This window comes from Panicum virgatum, chromosome 9K (assembly GCF_016808335.1).
Source record: "Panicum virgatum strain AP13 chromosome 9K, P.virgatum_v5, whole genome shotgun sequence".
Classification (NCBI taxonomy): Eukaryota; Viridiplantae; Streptophyta; class Magnoliopsida; order Poales; family Poaceae; genus Panicum; species Panicum virgatum.
Window position 1 is genome coordinate 18453311 of NC_053144.1, and position 25288 is coordinate 18478598.

General features: G+C 47.4%; 3 protein-coding genes and 1 long non-coding RNA gene across 6 annotated transcripts; 1 reads left to right on the forward strand and 3 right to left on the reverse strand.

Moving 5' to 3' along the window:
• Positions 1-1067: 1067 nt before the first annotated feature.
• On the reverse strand, positions 1068-7363 carry LOC120648434. 2 transcript variants are annotated; one of them, XR_005664945.1, is made up of 4 exons: positions 4652-7363; positions 4444-4535; positions 3781-3891; positions 1068-3663 (listed from the first exon to the last, which is right to left on the reverse strand). It is a non-coding gene; the product is annotated as an uncharacterized LOC120648434 (long non-coding RNA). The 2 variants fall into 2 exon arrangements; XR_005664946.1 differs by having other exon boundaries at positions 3781-3931.
• Positions 7364-8122: 759 nt separating this feature from the next.
• LOC120647789 (TATA-box-binding protein 1-like) lies at positions 8123-10045 on the reverse strand. Its single transcript, XM_039924631.1, has 7 exons — positions 9894-10045; positions 9141-9228; positions 8898-9020; positions 8735-8779; positions 8555-8647; positions 8243-8421; positions 8123-8126 (listed from the first exon to the last, which is right to left on the reverse strand). The coding sequence occupies exons 1-7, from the start codon at positions 10043-10045 to the stop codon at positions 8123-8125; spliced, it is 684 nt and encodes a 227-aa protein (XP_039780565.1).
• Positions 10046-12621: 2576 nt separating this feature from the next.
• On the forward strand, positions 12622-13919 carry LOC120648435 (protein CDI-like). Its single transcript, XM_039925214.1, has one exon. It carries the CDS (start codon positions 12768-12770, stop codon positions 13587-13589), a length of 822 nt encoding a protein of 273 aa, XP_039781148.1. The 5' UTR covers positions 12622-12767; the 3' UTR covers positions 13590-13919.
• A 1726-nt stretch (positions 13920-15645) lies between these two features.
• Positions 15646-23579, reverse strand: LOC120648436 (electron transfer flavoprotein-ubiquinone oxidoreductase, mitochondrial). Of its 2 annotated transcripts, none has more exons than XM_039925215.1 (18): positions 23227-23579; positions 23055-23131; positions 22546-22652; positions 22347-22428; positions 22167-22275; positions 21877-21923; positions 21708-21782; positions 21207-21323; positions 20702-20770; positions 20470-20562; positions 20033-20135; positions 19623-19747; positions 19412-19461; positions 19261-19327; positions 19065-19144; positions 18589-18717; positions 18423-18489; positions 15646-15885 (listed from the first exon to the last, which is right to left on the reverse strand). In XM_039925215.1, exons 1-18 carry the CDS (start codon positions 23489-23491, stop codon positions 15802-15804), a joined length of 1746 nt encoding a protein of 581 aa, XP_039781149.1. In that variant the 5' UTR covers positions 23492-23579; the 3' UTR covers positions 15646-15801. The 2 variants fall into 2 exon arrangements, with proteins under 2 accessions (XP_039781149.1, XP_039781150.1); XM_039925216.1 differs by lacking the exon at positions 15646-15885 and adding an exon at positions 17514-17998.
• Between the last annotated feature and the right edge of the window lie 1709 nt (positions 23580-25288).

Sequence of the window (25288 nt, forward strand, 5' to 3'; positions counted from 1 at the left end):
TTATGTATAATTGGTAGAAGGCCACAAAATTTATTCTAGATGATCTGAGGATCGGACTGGGTTTAAAAAATCGGGCTCTTATTTTATACAATTTTGAGCTAAAAATATATAAGAAACATCGTGAAGAGGCCACTAGCTAAAAGTATCCGTTATTAGCACCCCTAAATATAAGCAACCCCCCTGATACTATAATCAAACCTAACACAACACATGCACGCATACCAACATGCACATCCATGTCGGCGCCAGAAAATTAAACCACCGGAAAAGAGGAGTAGGGTGCGAATGGGCCCTGGCATCAAGGGGCGCATCATGCGTCCTAGGGTGACAAACCGGTAAAGAGGAAAAAAGGGCGTCGTCCCTAGTGCAAGAAAAGGTGGATGTTAAAATGATTGGGTCGCGACGCGGACGCAGGAATTTTGATAAGATCAGGTCGACCAAAGCAGGCGCGGCCGGGCGCGGAGGAGAGAGGGCGGCGGGAGGGACAAGTGTGCAAGCCTGGGTTTCTTAAATCGCCTGCGTTACGCCGCCCAGACAGCGACACCATCATATGATGCGCCAGTTTTCTTTTGATCCGCTATTATATTTACATATATACATATATATAAACTCTCTAACGCTGCACTGACACACGGCGTAGGAACATGTTTAAGACTCCCCGGGAAAAGTTTGCGGCGATTCCATGCGGCTTTTGCACTGCACTGGCACGGGCACGCACACGGCTGGATGGAGCTGAAGCGAGATAAAGGGGACGGGGGGCAGCGGGGTGGAAGGGGAAAAAAAGGAGTGAAAAATAAATTAAAAAAGGGTTCCCTCCGACGCCGGGAGCGACTACTATGCGTGTCGTGTTCTGTGGTGTCAGCGTCACACAAAGCAGCGGCATGCTGCTGATGAGGCTTGGAATACATAAACAGTAGTTACACAGTCCTGTAACGATATAATTAAATTGCAGGGATGATTATATTGCTACTAATTAAGGTGATTATCTAGTTTATCTCTGTGGTTATATCATGAAGAGTTTTCAACTGTCCATAAAGATACTTCAAAAATCCGGAAGAGAGGGTATATGATGAATATAGATGACCAACATACAAGTAAACAAGTTGAAAAAGACTTTTCCAAAGTTGGACTATAGTTGTACAAGCAAACATGTATGTTCACATTGACTTAGTGAAAGCAACGCTGGCAACCAGTTTCTGTAGCAAATTTTTTTCCAATACGCAGGAGAGGTTTCTGTAGCAAATTTTCATACCGTACTTTAATTAACCACGCAATTCAGTAGCAACTTCGCCTCTTCACAGACCAGGCCACGTCATAAAACGGCACATTTTCTTTTATCCGCACACGCCGAGCCGGCCGGAGAGGATGTAGAGTTGGAGACTAGACCAATGGTCCACCACCGGCTCGGCACCTAGTCCGTGCCGGCGAGCCGCGGCGATCCACGGCCAAGATGGTCCAGCCAAACACGCACGGTCCCGTGTTGCCGGAGACCATCTAAGCATCTTTCTTTCTTTTTTTTCTTTTCTTTTGCCCCTCCCCACATTGGGTGTCTTTGTCCTCTTCAGGCTTGCAAGTAACTAATCAAGCAGAACCATCCATGATTGCGAAGATGAAATCGCAAATCTAGCACTTGCAGCTTGTGTGCCGCTGGACCACTCTCCAGCCCACGGGGTTAGCCACGAGCCTCGGCGTACCCCCGATACCGAATCACATGCCGAGACGTGACTCCTAAGGAACTGTGAACATCTTCCCAGCAAATCAGAGCCCCGCCAGATTCCTCTTCATCCCTCCCTGTCCTCCTTCCAACCTCGTCCTCTCTCATCACCCGGGCTGCGTGGGGTTAACAGAGGATTAGGCTGGCGTTATTAGAGGAAAAGGAAGCTCCTTTCTTGGGAGAAAAAGATTTTCTGTACCGCACTGGCTTTAGGCTGTGCCCCTGGGAGGACCATTTCTGTTGCAGCAAACCTCCAAGATTGTTCTTGTCCGAGACGGGAGCTGTCATTGGCTCGGCGTGTTAACCTTTGCCAACTGTTGGGCCCTCCATAATCCCTGGCCTTGTGTGGTTGTACAAAGCTAGCTATACTACATGGTGCGCTCCATTAACCTTTCAAAGCAGCACCTACCCGGCAAGTGAAGCTAGGACCAACTGTTGACAACAATGCTTCAACGGCCACCATCAGGGAGAGTCGGCCAATTTGGTTGGCCCTGTGTGGAGTTGTACGTCCGCGCTGATACAAGCCTTCTGATGCCATCAGATTATGTGTGTCGTAGATGCTTATACTCTGATATCTGGCGCCACTAACCAGGATGACACAGTGGATGCAGCACAACGATATCAATCTTGCATAGAAATGTTGATGTACCTCGCCCAACGCTACTTGAAAGGTGCCAGACTGGTGCCACTAGGTGCCGCTGAGAAAATTGCATAGCTGACCATTGGCCTGGGAGCTAACCAGACACTGATGTACAAATATATCTAAGCTGGACCAAAGCAATTCACCAAACTTACAGATAGACTTTGATCTCCAAGTGGTTGCTGCTTTGAGACCTCTGAACTTTCAAAATCACAGAATTTGGCCATAAACAATAAGGGTGTCCTGCCCATGTGACCATCAGAGCTGTGAGCTTACTTCTGGTTGGGTTAAAGTGCCACCGTTCAATGTTATTATGGTTTTACTGCAAAGATTCCCAGGGTTTCACTAAAGGTAACATCACCTAAAGCACATACTTGAGTGATGTTGTCCTTACAGAGCAACACAAAGTGACCAAAACGTCATAGTGCCAATCAGAAGAAGTCCAGTTTACCTGAACATGCTTAGTTTTCTGGCAGAATAAGGTGAATGTTTCTGGTGCGCTGTTCTGGTTGTCTGTCATGCATACCTAATGATTTAGTGAGTGAACCAAAGCGCCAGGGAATTAGGAGACTACCCATCCAGATATCCATTCTATTAGATCGGTGCAGACACTTTAAGCACAATCTGTCTCCAAGGCCATAGCATGCAAAGAGTACAAGTCACTGGTAACATGCACAATCTGTCTCCAAGGCCATAGCATGCAAGGCTTCCCCTGAAACTCCATCTATGTTCAGTAGAGAATAGAAATAGAACGACAAGTTGCCCAAATACCTGAAACTGAAAGCTGACTATCAGGTAGCTTTTGAGGAATCAGTTTGATTCACTTTGTCAAAAAAAAAAACCTCAATAAAGGATCAGATCTTCCCGTCAAAAAGTAAAGGATCAGATTTTTCAAGAATGAATTCTCTTCCGCATTCACCATGAGGATGACCTCCAATCGGAATAGGATCTGCCAAAGTAAGATGGAAAGAAGAGGAAATAGTAAAGCTTCCATTTCTTTTGGTTTCTAATAGAGGCAGGAAAAGGGTAAGAGATATAAAGTTGAGTTCTTGGTTGTTATTCCCTTGCCAGAGGAGTCCAGCCAATAGTGAAAGCTATACACAAATACACACACTAGGCAACATGGAGAGACATGGCTCCCATGTTATCCCGTGCAACCCCTGTTCCCCAATTGTGCCCCTCCCGTTGCACATGGCCTTGTAACCAACGATTCCACCCGTCCCCTATAGTTAACATTGCCATGGGACCCCTTCCCATACAGAACAATTATCACCACCTTCCTTCATCCGTTCCTTTGTACCATGCACTTCTGTATTCAAACAGTGCTTTATTTTAAGTATGGTATGGTGCAGCAATATCTCTACTATGATAAAAGAAATTTGTGAGGGCTAATCAGAGACTTCAATGAATTATTGCTTGCACTTACTAGCCTTGTTATGTACGGGGCCTCAGCTACAGGATACAAAAGTTTCAAACCAAATTGTACGCGCCAAAAATGCCAAATGATTGCAAGATTAGGGAATCCTTAATCAGCACCCTGTACCACATTTAGGACTTGAGTTCAGTAAGAGCTGATGCTGCAAAACAAAAAAATATTCCATATTGGTGGAGTCCCAGTTCTTTATAAAGCAACATGTATTCTCATTTACTTTGATGCCTATCTTCACCATCTTTCATTGTCAGGCCAGTCATGTGTATATCATTCTATCATCCAGTCAGATATGAAAAAAAAATCATTTAGATTAGCGGGCCAGGTGACTAATTAGCTAATTTCAAGATTAGACTTAGAGCTCAAAAGGGAACTGAACACCAGTGTAGGAACTGCGATAAAGAATCTCGATACCCTAGAAATGTTGCAACTTACTGTTCATTGATAGGAACATATGGGCATATAAATTCTAGCAACTTTTCAGCCATACGAGTGGGTTGGACTATGAGGTGTCACTTTCAGACGCCATACTTACAGTTGCACAACTTTGATGGTGATAATTTAAACTAGAAGCTAGATAAGAATTATAGGGCTCACATATAACCATTAATGGAAACCTTTTGATGATCGCTGCATAGCCCAGAGCAGGAAGATTCTCACCAAGTTGGACCTAATAGATTTGATATAGCGGAGTTCTGATATGAGCCAAACAGTTCCTCGAACAGCAGATGCCAGTCTTAATATTCCTTCACCTGAAATAAACATTTGGAATGAAGCCTTTGAAGTATAGGCGATCTTTCTATTGGCACGGTTGAAATATAAATGAATCATTTTAAATATGTCATCATGTAATAGAGAAAAATTGTACCTGATATAATATTTATTTGCCTTGACTCCATACAGATTGGGTGTTCCTGAGTTTTGTACCAGATGCTTGGCATTCAGAAGCTGAACATTGGAAGCGGTGAGCACCACCATATTAGGTTGAATATGCAATCGGTTCTAATGGAATTAGTAGGGATATCCAGGCTATGTCTTGAAGACATCACAAATAAGCACAGGGTTTCTAGTCACTCCAATTGCTGGATAAGAATCGAAGTCCAGAAACTATTATACTTGAGTTTCACAAAGTCATCCTCCTTATCCTATGTTACACACATGTCACATCAAACAATACAGCCCACCCTTTCAATCATAGTCAAAAGGGTATATCCTTCAAATAAATTATCATTGCTTCACCTGACATAACTTGCATTATGTACCAAGCTGCTTTACAAAAGAAGGAAACAAACCTTACATGTCCTGTAACAATTTGACTACCGACCTAAATAATGCTGGATGTGATATGGGGCAAGCTGGGTGTGATGGCAGCAGGATTGTTCAAGAATAGAATAATAATCCACTCACATCAATGTCATTAATCACCATCCTAGAAAGAGTTCTTAATGTTAAGAGCTACTCCCTCCTTCCTCGTTTATAAGGCATAGTAGAACATGGCACGGTCTTCCAAACGATACTTTGACCATTTATTTATTATATATTCTATCACTTATGATTATACATTTATAATCACTGTAAACTATATTTGATTACGAATCTAATCATATAAAATTTACATTATAAAATAAAAAATTAATAGTCATATTATTGGTCAAAGATAGAAAGGTTTGAATCTTGATATGTGTGTATGCCTTATAAACGAGGAAGGAGGGAGTACTAAGTACCATTCTCAATTGCATTATCCCTGATTTGCAAATCTCCATAAAGCATTGAAAACAATGACATATCTCTACATTAACTGTATAGAACACGTACCCCTTTATGATTATTACTTCTGATAAGTTAGATGCATATTTTCCTTGTTCTTTTATTATGGAAAATCTTTTATTGAGTCATGCAGAAATGATATGAGGGCAGGTATATACTAAGCTAAGGATGCAAAATGCCAGAACAAAAGATGAACTCAAATGCCAGAAAAATAAAAACCACAAAGTGGATAACTCATTTTACTCAAACCAAATGCTTGTTCAGTTATGGAGGATGGGAACAACATTCCAGCACTATATATACTTGAGTAATTCACCATCCATAAAACTGGGCCCACACTATAAAATAGAGTGAAATACTACCTGGTTTAATTAGTTTTCCACAAACCTTTTCTGAAGAATCTTTCCAGGTTGACCACCAAATATTGGAAGGTATATGCTTTATTCAATAGTAAACATGCATGAAGTGCATAAAGAGCTTACATAGTTCCCTCAAAATAAAGAGCTTACATAACTACTGGAGAAGTTTGGTGCCAATAGAGAAGTTTGGTCAGATGATGTTCTACCATGTTACTTATTTGTTACACTTGAGTTTGATAGTCTATCAAAATCTGTGACATTCGGGATATGTATCAAAACTCACTCGAAGCCCATTGCATATTTATCAAATTTTGTTATTGTTTTGAACTCATGCATATGCCGATAACAAAAAAATTGTCATATTCATAAAAGAAACAAATAATGTAGAAGAAGCTTTCACGGCAGTGAAATTGCCATCGGCGATACAAAAATCACAGCCATGAACGGTAGTAGAATTCCAGTTACTGTTGATCGATATTATGCATTTATATAAACTATTGAATATAGCCGTACAGATCTCTGAGCACACTCGCACAATTGCCAAAGTGACAGACAAGAAACTGTTAACCAGTGAAGCCTTTAGCCCCCAGTCCATGTGACATTCAAATAAACATTACCACTAAATATGGCTCAGACTGAAGTTGAAATAAGTTTTCATGCCACTCTATGGTTAGCAGGTGAACTAAAGTATCGAGCCAAACAAACAAAAAGTGCTGTGTGCCGCAGCGTGTTTCGGCACCAACTATGTTTGAATAAACTGCTCAGATACTATTTTCCTAGGCCCAATCTACAAAGACATTCTATGACATTGTACCCATGTAGGGTCAGGCAACCAACAGTCAGGTTGCAGTTATTGTAAAATTATATGGTCAGCGACTGATCTGGTTGTAAAATGCAGGGCCAATTACTAGCTCGGGCACACGCAGCAGTTGCTGCGCGCCAAGCTACCACCGAATCCGCAACGAAGCTAAGCCAAAGCCATCCATCGATCGGCACAACAAAGGGCGAACCGCATGATGGCCAGAGATGGGCGATATAATCACAGTCACAGCCGGATACGAATGTCACGACGCGGTTAGGATTAGGATCAGCGCCGCGCAATCATCGGGGGCTGCCAGCTCCACCCGCCAAGCCCGTTCCGCGCCAGACCGCCGCGCGAGCGCCGTGGAGGTGGAGGTCAGGAGGGGAATGGAACGGAACGCACCAGGGAGTGAGGGAGTTACCGGTCCCGCCCGTGACGGCGGCGGCCGCTAATGCGGAGGTCGGGGGGGCCTCTCCTCCGGTCCTCCCCTCTTTCCGGCCCCCTCCGGGTCGGACCGCGGGAAGGTGTGGGCGAGCAAGGGGTTGGAGCTCGCTGCTCGCCTGAGCACGCGCGCGCCGGCAGGGACGCAGGCGGCAGAGGGGTTGGGATGGCAAATGGCACAGCAGCAGGCGCCAGGCGGCAGGACGCAGCACGAGGCAGGAGCCATGGTCGAAGTGGTGACCATTCGGCTTCCGAGCTTGGCACGGCCCAGCGGGAAAGGCCTGGCCTGGTATGGTTGTGGTGGGTTGTCGCCTTGTCGGCATGGCAGGCCGTCCGTGGAATGGCCCCCCAAATGTTGTTTCCGGGCTGGCTGGATCCAATACATCCGTTACAGCTTCCTACTTTCCTCTCGAAATCTACTCCGTACTATTTCTTTAATCTTTTATGAGTATATAAGTATATAGTTTGTATGCTTTGAAGTTGGTTTGGTACACAAACTGACAAACAGGCATCTCTGAAATTGTACTTGGAGTATCGAGGGGAACTTACAAGTTATTTGGATGATGATGATCATCTTTAAGATGCACCAACAAGGCAACAAACATACTAACATGACTCAAGACGCATTCTTCATAAGCAATCATCATGGCGTTATCCAATGATACTATGATATATCACACAGTTCACACGATATCTTTTAGAGAACCGTGACGCTCAGATTGTTTACATGTTCTTTCTCGTACTCCCTCCATTCTCAAATATATGACGTTTAGGACAAATGAACTAATTTTGTTGTCCTAAACGTCATATATTTGAGAATGGAGGGAGTACCAAATTGCCGTCCTATTCTCGTCCTCAAGACCCCAAAAAAAATAGCGTAACGTGTCCAAGAATTCTGGCACCCATCCAGGTCATGCTATGTACACTTGCACAGCGGCTGAAGCGTATACCGAATGGAGGTGTACGCATCCTACCTGTTTTGTTTTGGAACAGCAGGGTTTCGTGTCAGATAATACGGAAGGAAGAAAAATACTGGCCGGAATGCCAACAAGCAGCAATATATATACAAGTGGTGGGTTTAGTGGTTTACCTATGCTGCTGCCGTTTCCTGAACTGCACGAGCATCGGGTATATGTTCTCAAAGGCTCTGTATATCTCCTCCCGCACCTTGGCTCCGGTGAGGACGACCTTGCCAGAGACGAAGGCGAGGATCACGACCTTGGGGTCTGCCATGCGGTAGATCAGCCCCGGGAAGATCTCCGGCTCATACTGTCAAGCATCAGGAGAGTAACAGGTAAGTAAATGCTTAAGGTGAATGATTCGTCAATAATAAGAAAGTTTTGAAGTGAAAGAATCAAGAACCAAGCTCCAGATGTTGCTAATGGCGCAACCGTAAACTTACATTGGCAAACAATCCACTGGCCATAGCAAGGCCCTCCAGACGAATGGGGAATTTGACGTCACATGACCCAACCATATTCTGGATCTTGAAATCCTGCATGGCACCAGAACCGATTGAGTCAAGGTGAGAGATCAGGGAATCTATTCCTTTTCGAACGAACCAAAATGGCACAATCATTACCTTGAAACGAGCTGGGAAGCCGAGCTTTTGGACAATCCGCGCATACTGCAATAGAGAATAACATGAAACATCAGATACATATTAGTTACATAACCAAATTCAGCAAAATACCGAAATCAGGATCCATATGGAACGGCGAAACCATGCGACAATTTTATCTTACCTTCCTCGCAGCAAGCCTTGAATGCTCTTCGCTCTTTGCTCCTGTGCAAACCATCTTCCCTGAAGCAAATACCAGTGCAGTTGTCTTGGGATCCCTTATCCTCATGATAACCGCAGCAAAACGCTGTCAAAACAGTATCAAAGTTTAAGGTGAGACTCCGGCTGATAAACGAATGTAATCTTTGGTTCCACGGAAAATGTCCAAATTAAACATGAAGCATCGGCAGCGTTGATTGTATTATACCTTTGGGTTGTACTCTGCGTTACGAGCTCTGTTGGCTATTAGTTGCAGATCCAACTGGCAGTCCAAATTGACTGTGGAGACAATGTTCCTGAGACATTGAACAACAGACTGGTTAGAACAACACTCGAAATTGGGCAGGAAAGCAGCAATCGCCCATCGACCCTTTCAAATTAAATCAAGAAAAATCTATCAGCAGCAACTTTTTAGAGAACGTGCCTGCGTGTTTCATTAAGAGAACAAAGCAGCAGCAACTGAACGGCCAGAACAATAAATAGTTCGTTTTGGTGCAAGTTCAACAAACTTTGGTTATCCATACGGCATGTTCAGGATCAAACTAGCCTTGTATATTTCCCATACGGCCCTGCCCCACTAAGATCACGGTTCCCAGATATGTAATCCCAAGATTAAGCTCAAGCACTTTGTAAGAACGTGGCCCGATTTGGAGCAAAACGTTCAGTCGCGATCGGTTCAGATTATCGAGCAAGTTACTACCCAATAAGAATCCTGATCAGAACCCTGTCAGAATCAGACGCGAATCCCCCTTCTCACAACGCCCTGAATCGGATCCCAATCCACGCCAACACCAACCCCTCCCGGTGCCAAGCGTAACAGATCGGGTAAACCCAGAGCCGGCGCGCGATTATTCGCAAACCCCGTCCCCAAGCCCACCCACCATCCACAAACCCCACCAAATCGAAGCCCGCACGCGGCGTCACCGCAAATTTGATCGTGCCGGGGGGCCTCGGGACTCACTGGATGGTGGGGACGAGGCCGGACGGGTGCACGTCGAGATCCACGGCCGGCTCCGCCGCCGCGTCTCGCGCTCCTCCGGCGCCCCACGCGGCGCTCCCGCTGGGGAGCCCCAGCCCCAGCACCGTCGGCTCCGCGCCCGCCGCGGAAGCCATAGCTCGAACGGCGGCCGTGGGTCGGGAGGGGCGGTGCGGAGCGGAGCTTGGAGGCAAACGGTTTGAACGGGGCCGGGTTTTATCTGGCGAGAGGGAGGGGGGTTTGGTCGGTTGGGCGTGCGGGCGGCGGCGTTGGTTGGGCTCGGGTGCGGGCTGGGTAGGCCGCTAGGGTTTGGATTCGGTTGTGCTGTTGGCTACGAGGCCACGAGGAAGAAGGCGGCGCGGGTGTCTCTTGGATTTATATATATAGGCTAGGCGGTGGGTTTTGAGTTTTGAGTCCAGGTCGGAGACGGACAGTCCGCAAAGAGTGTGGGTCTTTGTTTGTGGAGGCCAGGAGGTCGAGGTGACAAAGAGAGCTGGTAAAGTCCTCTCTCTAAAAAAAGAGAGCTGGTGAAGCGCCACTCAAAAAAAAATAGCTGGTGAAGTGAGAAAAGGCGGGGGGAGGTAACGCGCATGGGTGGCAGTGAAACAGTCGCACAAGGGGTTTCGCCCTGCCTAGTATTTTTTTGGCCGGCGTTTTTTTTAATTCTTCATGAGCTCTCGGCCGACCAACCGTCACGCTAATTATTATGGGCTAATGCCCCCTGAGATTAAAACAAATTGTTCCACTGGAACAAAATAGAACAAAATTGTTCCACTAGAACGAAATGTTACACTAGAATAAAAAATGTTCTGTCAGAACAAAAACTAAAATTTGTTCAGTTGGATCAAATTGTTTCACTAGAATAAAAAATGTTCCACTAGAACAAAACTAAAATTTGTTCAGTTGGATCAAATGTTATCTTTGCAACGGAAAAATATTCCTTTAAAACAAATTAAAAAAATGTTCCACTAGAACTTTTGGGAGAGAAGAAAAAAGAAAAAGAAAGAAAAAATAGCAAAGCTGGGCCTTAACCACCCTGTGGGCCGCAAAACCAGTCAAGCAACAAGCGGACCACGCACGCGGGGCGCTTCTGCGATGTGCGCGCGACCCCGAATATTTCCGGAAAAGGCCCTTGGTGGTAAAATGAATGGCATGGCATGGACTGGAGAGGCCGAAATGAAAATGGGTATCTCAGGTACTGGCCGATATAGGGGACTTGAGTACTTGACAGAAAATGTTGGGCCAAGGAGGGGCCATGGCCCAACGTTTTTTTTTGGCCCTGGCCCAACGTTAGTCACAGCGCGGTCTTCACATGACTATTTGGATGGAAACACTCAACAGCGGCATTCCGGCGGCGGCGCCACGCGCCAAGCACATGGCCCGCCCGTCCAGCCGCGCAGCCACCCACAGGCGCCATGGGGGGCGCAGCGCGTCCATCGACGCGACAGCCCCTGGATCCCACACGCGGCGTCCGCGTGCCCGCCCCGTGTGGCGCGCGCCCAACCCAATCCGCGTCCCACACGCCACACCCATCCCCGGAGGGAAATCCCACGGCGGCCGCCCGCACACGGCCCCCGCCGCTCCCACACCACCGATATCTCCGCCGCAGGCCGCAGCTGGATTGCATTCGCGTCGCCATGCCATTGCCAGCGCGAGGCGAGAGCGAGACCCGCCAGCGCTGCCCCCTCGCACCGCGATTATGGCTGGGCGTTCGGGTTACCCGAAAATTTCGGGTCGGGTCGTTCGGGTTTCGGGTATTTCGGGTTTCCAAAAATATTACACGAAATTAGTTTGAAAAAAGATTTACCCGGATTACCCGAATTTCTCACACTTCACGTATCAAATTCCACCCGCATGCGTTGTGGGCGACCTGCCGCCAGCAGCCGCGGCTGCGCTCCCAGCGCGCGGCGGAGTAGGCGCGCCCGGACTGGCCGCCGCCGCCACCGAAGGCCTGAAGCCTCACCCGCCGCCGACGCCAGCGGGCTGCGAGAGCCAGGAGCGGAAGTTGGGGGCGAGATCCGGCGGGCGCAAGCTCTTGGCCTCCTACTCTGGCGGAGAGAGGGAGAGGATTGGAGAGAGACGGAGAGATGGTGGCGGCGGGTGAGGCCCCGGCCTCCTGCTCCGGCGGAGAGATGGCAGTGCTGCTGGGGGCGGCGCCATGGTGGCTGGCCGCCGTGGGGGGTGGGGCGGCGCCGCGGCGGGTGGCGTCCCCAACACGGCCTCTGCGCCTCTGCGAGGCGTGGGCGTGGCCGCGGGGGCGAGGAGGCGACGCGCCGACGGGGAGACCGGCGGGGGCGGGGGAGGCGGCGGTCGGCTCGTCGGGTTTGGGGACGCGGGGTGGGGACTGGGGGTGGGGGGTGCGGCGCGGGGGGCCGGGGGGTATGCTGCCTGCCTGCCTAGGGTTAGGGGGCTTGGTGTTGGAATGTTAGTGGGCTGGGCTGAATACAATGAAGTTAATGGGCTTGTCAAATTTTCGGGTACCGTGGGTTGAAATCCGGATTTGGATTCGGGTTTTTCGGGCTCGGGTTTTTCGGGTTCGGACTCGGATTTTTCGGGTTCGGGCTCGGGTTTTTCGGGTTCGGACTTCGGGTATCGGGTTTTTTCCCAGCCATAACCGCGATCACCGCACCCGCGCGTCGCTGACCCCCGGGCCCGCGGTTGGACCCCGACCCCGACCCCTCCCTAGCTCCGCGCGTCATTAACCCATGTGGGTGGGTGAAAGGAATCCATCCCTCCCCTTACGCCCCTCGCCATCTTTAGCTCGAGCCCCACCTCCAAATCTCCATCAAAGCCCGGCACCGCCGCGTCCGTTCCATCCCATCCCATTCCGCCGCCCTGATCCGCCCGCCCGAACCGACCATGACGGTGTCGCCGCCGTCGCCGCTGCCGCCGCCGGCGGGGGAGCCGTTCCGCGTGTTTGTGGGGTACGACCCGCGGGAGCACGAGGCCTACGAGGTGTGCCGCCGCAGCCTGCTCCGGCACGCCTCGATCCCGCTCGACGTGCGCCCCGTCCGGCAGGCGGACCTCCGCGCCGCGGGGCTCTACTGGCGGGCGCGCGGGCCCACCGAGAGCACCGAGTTCTCCTTCACGCGCTTCCTCACCCCCTACCTCGCGGGCTACCGCGGCTGGGCGCTCTTCGTCGACTGCGACTTCCTCTACCTCGCCGACCTCGCGGAGCTCCTCGCCGCCGCCGCCCCGCCTGGCGCCGACGCCGCCCGCCTCGCCGTCGCCTGCGTCAAGCACGAGTACCAGCCCGCCGAGGCCACCAAGATGGACGGCGCCATCCAGACGGTGTACCCGCGCAAGAACTGGTCCTCCATGGTGCTCTACAACTGCGCCCACCCCAAGAACGTCGCCGCGCTCACGCCCCACGCCGTCAGCACCCAGATCGGCGCCTTCCTCCACCGCTTCGCCTGGCTCGACGACGACGAGATCGGGGAGGTGCCCTTCGTCTGGAACTTCCTCGTCGGCCACAACAGGGTCGACCCCGCCGACCCGGACACGCGCCCCAGGGCCATACACTACACCTGCGGCGGCCCGTGGTTCGAGCGCTACAGGGACTGCGAGTTCGCCGACCTCTGGATCAGGGAGGCCGAGGAGCTCCGGGCTGAGAAGGAGAAGCTCAAGCTCCTCGAGGACAAGGACGCCGACCAGGAGGACAAGAACAAGGAGGGGAATTGATCGATTGGTTGGTCATATACTGCATTAGATTGGTTCGTTTTTCGCTGCAGAAATCTCATTCTTTTTCTCCTCAGCATTCTATTCATTTCACGCGTCAATGTAGTTTATTTCATGGATCTGATCTGTTCATACTGATATGTCGGGAGATTAGGATTGGATGGGTAGGCTTATGGGTGGATAGTTGGAGTGAGTAAATTGATGGTAGCATATGTAGCTTGCTTCTGTGTAGCTGCAATTGGCCTGTTCTATGAGAGCTCATCGTTATGAAGGAATAACAGACGTATTTTTCCAGCATTGCCCCAATGGATGGTACGATCCGTTGTTCATTGATTCTGGTGGTGCTGTTTCTGATGACATTGAACCTTTCTTCCTTGACTCCTTGGTGGCTTGGTAAGGAATGTCATCTGGCGCTGGGAAATTTGGTAAGCCATGGGGGGAATCGGGAATGTGATCCCTTTCTTCCTCTGCACCTCTGAATCAAAGAGGATTTGGTGTCCCACTCCCACTCTGCAATACAGCACCATGCTGATTTTTGGCTGCGTACACCGCGGTGCCATCTTCCATTGGTTTGCATTGCGGCGATTGGAATTGTGCGCTTGTATTCAGGAGTGGGATCTCCAACGGTGAAGGGGTGAAGATAGATCTTCAGGCTCTGTACGTTTCTGAATGTGGTGCCGGGAATGTTACCTGAATAGTTGTATAATCAGAAGAGATATTCTCTTATTTTTATTATTACCCAACCAATCCACGTCGTCAGATGCTCGCGCCTGTAGGGCGCTGACCGACGACAGCTCCTGTGGCCCTGACGGCCATGGTTGCTTACTATCAGCAAAAGTGCCGTCGCGTCATTGCTACAAACGGTAGCTCCATGGGATGCACGACAGTATTACGCCCACAAACTTTTCAAAAAAAAAATTACGCCCACACAGGTAATAGGATTGCGTGCGCACGTTAGTATTCAATGAACCATTCACTCACATACGTTAGTATGCACGAAGCCTTCCTCTTCCTGCACCGTGAGAGGACGTTTAGCTGGCTGCACCGCATCCTGATCAGTGTCCAGTACCAAGCTCTAAGAACATCCTGCGCAGTGCGTGCCGCTCGTGAAGCCGCTTATTACATCCCTACATCCTAAAAATGCAACTCTCACTGTTTCCCGAGAAGTATTGTTGGAGGCATTGTATCACAGCTTCCTCAGGCTGCCCGCACTGGGCTCTGTAAACGAATCTGAACGCGCACTGCATTATGCATTTGGAGTATGTTTTGCTGTAGCGGGGTACTACAACACCTGCGCCAAATTAGAGAGCGGGCCGCGGCGCTCCATTTCTAGCGCGGTAGAGAAGCTCTGTACAGGCAGACGTGGCCGCCTAGCGCGGGGCCCGCGCACTCCACCCGTCCTCGCGCTCGGACTCGGACAGCACGCCGGCTCGCTGGCGAAGGGACCAAGACAGGCGGAGAGGAGCTCGGCCATGGCTTTCGCCGCGCGCGGATCCTGCCGGCGGGGCACCGCAGCTCCATGGCCTCCACGCCACCAGCCGCCGGCGGAGGCCGCGCCCGCCCGCCATGGAGCCCGGCGGAGCTCGAGGAGGCCTCCGCCTCCGCTGCTCCCCCGCCGCCGCCGCTGCTCGCCGGCGCAGTGAGCAGGGGAGGGAGGGGGGACAGGAGGGGGTTGGGGGTGGGGTAGGGAGGTAGGGAGGGAGGGAGGGAGGAGGGGCACACGCGCAGCCCCTCCGTGGCCGACTCACGCCGTCCCACCCTGAGGCCGGCGTCGGCAGTCGGGGAGCGCCGCTGCCATGGCCACGGGGGGCAGGGGCGGAGCGCGGGCCCGCTCGGGCACCAGCCACGCGGGCCTCGGCCTCCGTGCCCGAATCTCGCCGCCGCGTCGCGAGGCCCGCCGCCGGAGGAGGAGGTGGATGGCGGCGGAGGCCGGAGGAGGTAGCCGGCGGCGGTGGTCGGGGGAGGAGGGGCGCGGTGGCGGAGGGAGAGAGAGGGGCCGGGGTGGGAGAGAGAGAGTGGGGAGGGAGGGGGTAAAAAAAGGAAAAATAATTATGACACGTGGGCCCCACTCGTGGTAGTTGGTATAGAGTAAAAATTTAGAGAGTAAATGAATACGGAGAAACTGAATATAGATAGAAGAATCTTGATGACCAGGTAGAAATATTCTTTTTAGAGAGTGAATTTAGATAGCGACGAGTGCGGAGAGCCTCAATATCTACGTCACAGTATAGCCAGGGCCGCCTCCGCCTTCTGGAACAGTCCACTCGATGTTTTGCTTTGGATCTTTGATGTCGCACGCCTGCGGATGCAGTCAAGTAGTCATTCAGGTTCGGAGGAGCAGATGATGAAAGCAGATAGCCAGGTACAGAAAAGAGGCAAGGCAGGCAAATCTAAGAGAAACTGCAAGAGCCTCCTCATAATAAGTTGGGTAGCTAAATGTAGTAAAACTGGGATGAAAATAGGATCCAACAGCCTCTCCAAATGCCTCCCATCGCTATCTGACTCGGTATGGAGCCCCCTCCGCTCGCTACTCTGCCCCGCGCCCCTCGCCCGCCTCCTCGGCTGCTGCGCCCCTCGGCGGCGGCCCATGGCAGCGGCGCCCCTCTACGGTGACGGCTCATGGCGGCGGCGCCCCTCCCGCGGCAAAGGCGCCCCTCGGCGGCGGCCCATGGCGGCGGCGCCCCTCGGGCGGCGTCCCTCCGCGACGGCGGCCCACTGCGGCGGCGCCGCTCGGTGGTGGTAGCCTGCGAACAGCGTCGAGCTCGGCCTTGAGCTCCCCCTACGGCGCGACGTCGAGGTCGGTTGCGGTGTCGAGCTCCGCCTGCAGCGCGGCGTCCAGCTCGGTCGCGGCGTCGAGCTCCGCCGCGGTGTCAGGCTCCGCCTGCGGCGCGGTGTCGAGCTCCGCCGGGAGCCCGCGACAATGACGCCTCCACCATGCTGCTCAGGCGCGGGGCCTCCTCACCATCTCCTCACGCGTTGCTGGCCAACGAGCTTGCCTCGAGGCTGGACAGGGACGCGGCGGCGTCGACCGGGACATCCATGCCCTATCCTTGCTGCAAGCCGGCCTCCGGGAACGGGGCCACGCCATGGACCGCGGCGTCCGCGACCTGGAAGCGGAGAGGATGCGGCTGGGGGGCGTCGTGATGGCCAACCTCGCCCACCACGGCCACCTGCGGCTCGGCGTCAAGTTCGGCCGCGGCGTCGAGCTCCGCCGGTGGCGGTATCAAGCAGGGCAGGAACGGAGTAGCTAGAGTCTAGATTAGAGAGGCTGTTGGTTGCCCATCCTTGAAAAAGCTAAATGGCTAGCAAAATGGCTAGCTAACCATGCATTTGGCTAGTTTGATTTAACTAAACTGTTGGAGATGAGAAGTCCAAGCTTCGGTGTGATTAAGATCGCACCAAACACAATTGGACTTAATCAATCAAGATGAAACATTGTGCGTTCATTCATGAGATATCCTAGCGATGCCCGGCAATTTATGCATAGTTTTTTTTTCTCTCGAATATGCAGATCATGGGCATTGGGAAGATAAATTGATTCTGCATATAGTTAACATTGCCCGAATGATGATATGATCTGTTCATTGATTCTGGTGGTGCGGACTGCTGTTTCTGATGACATTGAACCTTTCTTCCTTGCCTCCTTTGCAAGGAATGTCATCTGGCGCTGGGAAAATTGGTAAGCCATGGGGGGAATGTTGTGATCCCTTTCTTCCTCTGCATCGCTGAATCAGAGAGGATTTGGTGTCCCACTCCCACTCTGCTATCCAGCGCCATGATGAATTTTGTCTGCGTACGTCGCGGTGCCATCTTCCATTGTCGGCGATTGGAATTGTGCGCTTTTATTCAGGAAGATGGGATCTCCAACGGTGAAGACAGATCTTCAGGCGCTAATGTGGTGCCGGGAATCTTACCTGAATAGTTGTATAATCAGAAGAGATATTCTCTTTTTCTAAAAAAAAGAGAGATATTCTCTTGTTTTTATTGCCCAATCCACGTCGTCAGTAGCTCCATGGGATGCACGACAGTATTACGCCCACACAGGTACTAGGATTGCGTGCGCACGTTATTAGTATTAATGAACGATTCACTCACATACTGATGAATGAACTACTATGCACGAAGCCTTCTCTTCCTTCCCGTACCGTGCTAGGACGTTTAGCTGGCTGCACCGCATCCTGGTCAGTTCCAGTACCAAAGCTCTAGGAACATCCTGCGCAGTGCTCGCCGCTAGTGAAGCTGCTTATTACATCCTCCATCCTGAAAATGCAACTCTCGCCTTCCCGAGAAGTATTGTTTGAGGCATTGCATCACAGCTTCCTCAATATCTACATCACAGTATACCCAGGGCCGCCTCCGCCTTCTGGAACAGTCCACTCGATGTTTTGCTTTGGATCTTTGATGTCGCACGCCTGCAGATGCAGTCAACTAGTCATTCAGGTTCGGAGGAGCAGAGGATGAAAGCAGATAGCCAGGTACAGAAAAGAGGCAAGGCAGGCAAGCCTAAGAAGTCCAAGCTTCGGTGTGATTAAGATCGCACCAAACACAATTGGACTTAATCAATCAAGAAGAAACATTGTGCGTTCATTCATGAGATATCCTAGCGATGCCCGTCAATTTATGCATAGTTTTTTTTTCTCTCGAATATGCAGATCATGGGCATTGGGGAGATAAATTGATTCTGCCTATAGTCAAGTGAAGGAATGGAGATAAATCACGATTCCCCGCCTCTAGATTTCCAATTTGAGTACATGAGACATAAGAATTCTTAAATGCAACTCATGCACATATCTAGGGGAATGCAAAGTCCCTGAACCACAAGTGGAAATGGTTTACCTTGCAATGAAGACAGTTTTGTGCGTTTATGTGAAGCTTTGGATCACCTTTCTCGTCGGAGACGTATCTGCATGAAAACAGGCATGGCCAATAGTGATCAGAAGAGACTGTTCTGGCTACCGAGCACTTCATAATTGCTGATGCAGCTAGGGACCACAATACATACTCGTAAACCCGGGCTGGACAATAACGTGATTCTGGTCCAGCATACACTGGAAGATTTATTCTTTCAGGTACCGTAGGATCCCTCAAGCGGAGATGAGGAGGTTGATCATGCTCATGGTTCGTATTGCTCCTGTACCAAAGGAATGATGGATGATTACAGAATGAATGTTTATTTGGTAAGCAGATTTCTGGTTACGCTACTTCAAACTTGTAATAAGTACAATATATACCTCCAAAATAAATTCATTCAACTGACTCTTAAGGTTCAAAAGTCTAATTGAAAAATAATTTCATTAATGATCAATTAGGTAAATATCAGCGTGAGTGACACAGATTTGTGTGATCAATTCTAAGCAATGTCTAGATACATCTAAGACATTTACTGGTACTTCTAAACCCACGAATAGCAAAGTTATTGTTAACAGGCACAGATACGGAGAAGATAAGAGGCATTCTTCATTCTTGCAGCAGGCATACCTGTATAAAGAAGTTGGAACATCGAAGGTTATCTGCCCATCTGGTTTAGTATACTGAATAGGCGTGTGCAGATTGGCTGCCTGGGCACAAGGAAAACTTCTGTCAGTCTCAATGGTGAAAAATAGAGAATGATGTGCATTTTCACTGTTATTTACAAAGCTAAGCAATACGAGCAACAGCAATGCTGCACACTCACATCTGTTGCTTCATGGTCGGGTTTCCCATGCTTTAATGTATAAGGTGACTTTCCTTTGAATATGTAGCTAAAAGTTAACAGATTAACATGAGTTAGCAAATAGAATATTTCCATGACTAAGCTCAAGTAATTTCTTGAATTGGAAACTCACCGTTCCAGTGCAGACAAAGCCATGCCCGGAACAAATCCGTATTCAAATGCCTGGGGAAAAGAAGTAATAAATAGGTGTTCGACTTACTGCATTGAAAGGAAATGAAGAATCTGCTTCTTTTGTTTACCCTGTTAGCTTAAGGGACTTGATACTTAACCGCACAGCAAAGATAAGGTTGTTTGGGAAAATTGCTAAAAAAATAACCACATACTGGTCTATAGTTCCTAGCTTTATGAAGTTCTTCCCATATCCATGACATCTTGAGATTCTCCCAGTACAGTTCCATGGAAGATCCTTCAATTAGAGCCTTGAAAGTCGCTTCCGCCGCAAGCATACCTTTTTTACACACCCCTCACTTTAGTACAAGGCTTATCAATGTACAATAAAATTAGGACTCAGCTCAAAGTATGCACATAATTCAGCAATGAAATCGGTAAAGCAAAAGGAATGAGCACTGAAAGAGGATGTTAAAGCAAAATACATAGAGCAGTCAGGCACAGCTGCACACATATAAAATCAACCATGAAGCTGGAGAGCAATTGCACCAACAGAGCTGACAATTAAGTAAACCACAAATCTAGTTAAATTTCAGAGAAACAAAACATTTCTGTAATAAGATACCTGATTTCATAGCCGTATGGGTTCCTTTTATTTTGGGAACATTTAGAAATCCTGCAGAGCATCCAATAATTGCACCTCCAGGGAAAACTGGATATGGTATTGACTGAAAATTTATATTAATTTCATCAGTGCCTGTGTTATCAGTACAATTGCCAAAAACAAAAATGCAAGTTGGTACAGATAACAGAAATAAAATGCTGGAAAAAAATGTTGCAAATTGCAATGTATAGAAAATAATCAAATAACAGCACAATGAATGAGTATGAGAGCTGTACTTCAGCTCACAAAGGTCGTAGTGTGTAGTTAACCAACGATATGAGGTGCAATAAATGAAATGAAATAAAAACTAACAGAATGCTCAATATGGGTATGATATAAATCTTATACACGTATCTATTTTCTACGAAATTGACATGTCATTTCAAATGTCAGCTTACCTGGAAACCACCTTCATTTAGAGTACGAGCACCATACTGAATAGCAGTTCCACCTTCCAAAAGTTTTCTGACAGCAGGGTGCTGCTTGAATTTCTGAAATATGGTGGCAGAATATTTAAGAGAAACAAAGATCCTTTCTGTTTTTGTTAAATTGTACAAAATCTGTCTGTCTTCTTAATCACTCATCTAATGTACTTGGCATCAAAATGCATCTACAAAGAAAACCACATACCTGGAATTCATCGTATGGACTCAGGAAAGGATTTTGATAATTCAGTGCAACAACGAGACCAATTGCTAACTGGAAAAAAAAATGAGAGCAGATAATACATTAAGTACGGTCCCTTACTACTTAGCCATAAGAATCTTATTGTCTACATAAATATTGCAGGAAGTCATGAAAAGAACCCCATATCTAGCTTTCCAACCTGCAACTGAAGACTGTTGTGATAAGTGGTCGATTGTTGAGTTTAAGATTTGTTTTGAGCATGATCTAACCAAAGTTTTTGCTTGTCCCAGTTCCTACTAAGCAGCACACTTCACTAAGCATGAGAAGGTGTTAAAGTTGCTTAATTTGTGTCAAATGCAATCTACAACGTGAATAATTGATAGTTAGTGTGTTTCTCCATTATCAGAAAAACAAAACATGAGGATAGAATATTACACCTATACTCACATGCCGCTATGACAGACAGAATACATCAAGTGCCAATTTGCATGTCTAACAGAAGAGTTACCAGTCGATCATCAAGGTGGTATATGAATGATCCTCCATATGTTCTCATATCCAATGGCCATCCAACAGTATGAATAACAGAACCTGGCTCATGCTTTCCTTCTTCAATCTCCCAAATCTAAAGAATAGAATCCATTTAGTTCTGAGTGCCATTACTAACTCATCTAGAAGTAGTTAGGGAAAAAAGATGTGAAAGTTTTGAAAGAGAGAGCTCATAAGTCACAATCCAAAAAACTAAAATACAAATGGAACAGTGTAATTCCTAAAAAAACATTGAATGGATAAAATAAAGGTTTGTAAAAATAACATAAATGTAGATGATCAAAGTTCGATTAAAAAACATTACTACAGCATATATGCCATATTGTTCATGCAACAATGCGCGTGAACTGGCACAATTCATGTAGAGGATCATGAGTTCATTATGAGGTATAAAGTTGGTTCCATCAAAACTCAGAACAAGGCATTTGGAAACTGAAGTGGTCTAACGGATATCAAATACCTCCTTAATTCCAAGAGCATATGTCTGATGCTGCCCTTGTCCTCTTTCTCTGAGCTTGTGATTCCTAATTATTTTCTGAAACATGTTCAGGCTTTTGCATCAAACTGCAATCATAAATAAAAAATATTTCAAATAAAAAAATTGTGAAACTAGCATTCTACATGCTTACCTCTGATAATGAACCTCGGCAACCCTCAGCAAGCAGTGTTATTCGCCCTGCATTTTCTAAGTAGCTGACCATGAGAACAGATACGTGAGTGGAACAAAAAGAATGGAAAATGAAGTTATCAAATTTATAGAAATAGAAAATAATGAATGTTACCCGTCTATCAAAATTCTAAACAAGAAAAAAAAAGACCAGTGTGACTAACTCAATATGCACTCAATATTCTAGCATATATTTGCATGGCCAGATATTTATCCCCGAACTAGTTAACTGTAAGGAAGGAAACTACATGCCTCTTAGTTCTACACCAGGTTGGAAAGTTTCCCTTTTGGTGCCATCCTTAGCAATACCAACATCATTGGTTGCGACGCCTGTAACTATTTGATTTTCATCATAAAGGATCTGTTAGAGAAGAATTCAGACAGATATTAGTCCTTCCACATATGAGTTTCTACAATGAAGAATGATGATACCTCACTAGCAGCAAAACCTGGATATACTTCAACACCCAACTCCTCAGCTTTTGTGGCCATCCATCGCACCAATTGGCTCAAGCTGGACATAAGTAAATTTGTCAGGAAATCCTGATCCTCCAGAATAGGAGGAACATCTAATTTCTTCAGAAGCCGTGGATTTAGATGATGAACATTGAACACAGAAGGATGTTGGCACCTGATCACGTAGTTTCCTTTGTTGTCAAATGGAGATGGAAGTGTCCATGCTTTGTTCTTTGTTAACAGCCAGAACTTGTCAGAAGAGACAGGAACTCTGATTGGGGCCTGTCAAACGCAACATAACCGCATAAAAAACCAGCATGTGCTTCCCAATCGACAAATTCTACACTATTCCGATCTGCATTCCCAACAAAAAGTAATTCAGGAAACCACACATACAACAACAAAGATATATCCAACAAAATGCCCTCCGGCTAGCAATTCGAAATTCTCAGAATGTCTGGATTTCTAATCGCATCATAAGTGTATCCATATGACTAGCAATTGGCATTGTTGTATACTTGAATTGAAAACTAAATAAAAATAGTCATGATCAGCTGAATAAATCCTAGTCAAGTGTGAAATGAATCAAACACATGATCACCGGTTACACTTGTCCCTAAATTCATGAGACAAGTGAAGGAAAAAGTTAAAACGCATCATTGTTCGGAGGACAGAAATGCGTACATCCTCTTGCCTCCACTTGGGAATGAGCTCGTCCAACGCCCGGGGCTCGAACACGTTCCCCGACAGCACATGAGCACCTGCGGCGCAACCAGGAAATTTCCCCAAATCAGACAAAGGAAGAGCCGCGCCGCCGCTCCCAAAGTAAGAAGGGGAAGCGCGCGAGCCGGCATACCGACTTCGGCGCCCTTCTCGAGGACGCAGACGGAGAGGTCGGCGTCGGCGGCGCGGCAGAGCTGCTTGAGCCGGATCGCCGCGGCGAGCCCCGCGGGCCCGGCGCCCACGATCACCACGTCGTAGCGCAGCGCCTCCCGGCCGCTGCTGCAGAGCCACCGAGCCGCGCCCCAGCCAGACGAGCGGGGTGGAGGGGGCAGCGACGCCCTGGCCGACGAGAGCGCTCGCCCGGCGGCGGCCGCCGCCGCGCGGATGGCCCGGTGCATTGCTCTCCTGCTCGGGAGCTCGGGGTGTTGGGCGCTTGGGAATTTGGAGAAGTGGGGAGAGGAGGAGAAGGCCGCGAAGACACGGAAGTATGGCACTGCAGTGGCAGTTGTTGGGTTTGTGCTTTGGATGGATGAGATCGCTGAGGTGGACGGAAGACGAAGACGAACAGCTCTCTTTGGTGGGCTGGCCCATACTGTTGTTTTGGGCTCGCGTATTGCCGTTTGGGCTCGACCCGAGAGAGGGCGCATAAGAGAGGAAGAATTCCACTCAAAAAAAGAGAGAGAGGAAGAATGAGCCTTGCTCTTGCTCTAGGACGCGATTAGGCATCACTTGAGGCGATGATTTGGTCAACCGTCACCTGAAGCGCAATTTATTTTCCCCTTCGAGAGCAGATAACGTTTTGTCTGAATGTTAGTCTCAGGCCCGTTACTATATGCATGCAGGTGAAGACAAAATTGATGACATCACTCACATGGAAAGAGAAATTCATTCTAAAAAAATCTATAACTCTTAAACCATGCGTTTAAATTAAATTTTGATTGCACCATTATCTTTCTTATTACAAGATTTTCAAAATAAGATCATACTTGACTATGTTTGCATGATATTTTTCAAAAATATTTTTTAATACGAAATAATTATTTTTATCTACTGGGAACAAATATTTTAATAACACGAACAAAATGATTATTTTTACGAACAAAAAATTAAACATGATGAACAAATAATAATGTTCTCCGAACCAAATATTAAGCATCATGAACATTTTATTGTATAGTATAAATAATAAAATTGAATATCACGAACAAATGAGTTAGCCTCACAGAACAAATAATAGTACACAGCGAACAAAAAATTTAAATATCATGAACATTTAATTATAAAGAATAATTAATAAAAATTCAGCACCACGATCAAATGATCTGTATATAACACATAAATAATTAATTTAACACTATGAACAAATAGTTCTATATTAAAAATAAAATAGTCTGCATTGTAAATAAATTATGCTTACCTATTAATAATTTCTTCTACAAACTGAATAAATAAAAAACAGATCTCCATTGCTGAAAACTAATAATATAATAATACGTGAAATATAATTAATGATATGAGTATTATATAAGGAATATGCAAAAAAAATCTAACTCTTTTAATGTTTGCGCTTGATGTGTCCATAGTAGCATGTATATTGTAACTCGCTTTTCCATCTTTAGCAGATAGAAACACATAAAAAAGAAAGAAAGAGAAAGAAACTATGGATGGATAAATGCTGACGAAGGGAATAGGTGAAAGCGATGTTTCTCTGATCTGTCCACATAATATAAACAAATAGTCTAATATTACTGCTCTTATCGTATCCATGGAACAAAATAATATTTTATAGTGTGTGCGATCTTTTTCTAGAGAAAAGAAGGAAAGAAAATTGAAAAATAGAAAATAAAATAATAAATCACAGAACTTAGTCCATAGAAAAATAGAAAATGATGAAAGAAAACAAAAATAAAGAAGTTTGAAATTGAATTGAAGAGAAAGATAAATTATACTCATATATTACAGAAGAAATATTTGGGATAGCATTGGAAATAGAAAAGTAAAGAAAGAACAAGAGGGAAATGAATACAAAAACGGAACAAAAAAAAAGTAGGCGCAGAAGTTTTGCATATGCATGCAAGTGTCTGGTCAAATCGCAACTCTGATTATTTTGTGAGTCGTGACAGCTAACCACTTACGCCTCACATGCATGAGTTTTCAGGACCCCGCCTCGCATGCATGCGCTTGTCCATGGGCCA

What these genes read in the sequence shown, in the direction of transcription:
- LOC120647789 (XM_039924631.1), bottom strand. Translation starts at nt 10,045, where the DNA reads ATGGCTTCCGCGGCGGGCGCGGAGCCGACGGTGCTGGGGCTGGGGCTC. An exon ending in CAAGGCTTGCTGCGAGGAAG is followed by an intron (nt 8,780 to 8,897) that starts GTAAGATAAAAT and finishes TCTCTATTGCAG; the next exon opens with TATGCGCGGATTGTCCAAAA. An exon ending in CCAGTGGATTGTTTGCCAAT is followed by an intron (nt 8,422 to 8,554) that starts GTAAGTTTACGG and finishes GATGCTTGACAG; the next exon opens with TATGAGCCGGAGATCTTCCC.
- LOC120648436 (XM_039925215.1), bottom strand. Translation starts at nt 23,491, where the DNA reads ATGCACCGGGCCATCCGCGCGGCGGCGGCCGCCGCCGGGCGAGCGCTC. An exon ending in AAAGGAAACTACGTGATCAG is followed by an intron (nt 22,429 to 22,545) that starts GTGCCAACATCC and finishes ACTTATGTCCAG; the next exon opens with CTTGAGCCAATTGGTGCGAT. An exon ending in TGTCCAGCCCGGGTTTACGA is followed by an intron (nt 18,490 to 18,588) that starts GTATGTATTGTG and finishes GTTTTCATGCAG; the next exon opens with ATACGTCTCCGACGAGAAAG.
- LOC120648435 (XM_039925214.1), top strand. Translation starts at nt 12,768, where the DNA reads ATGACGGTGTCGCCGCCGTCGCCGCTGCCGCCGCCGGCGGGGGAGCCG.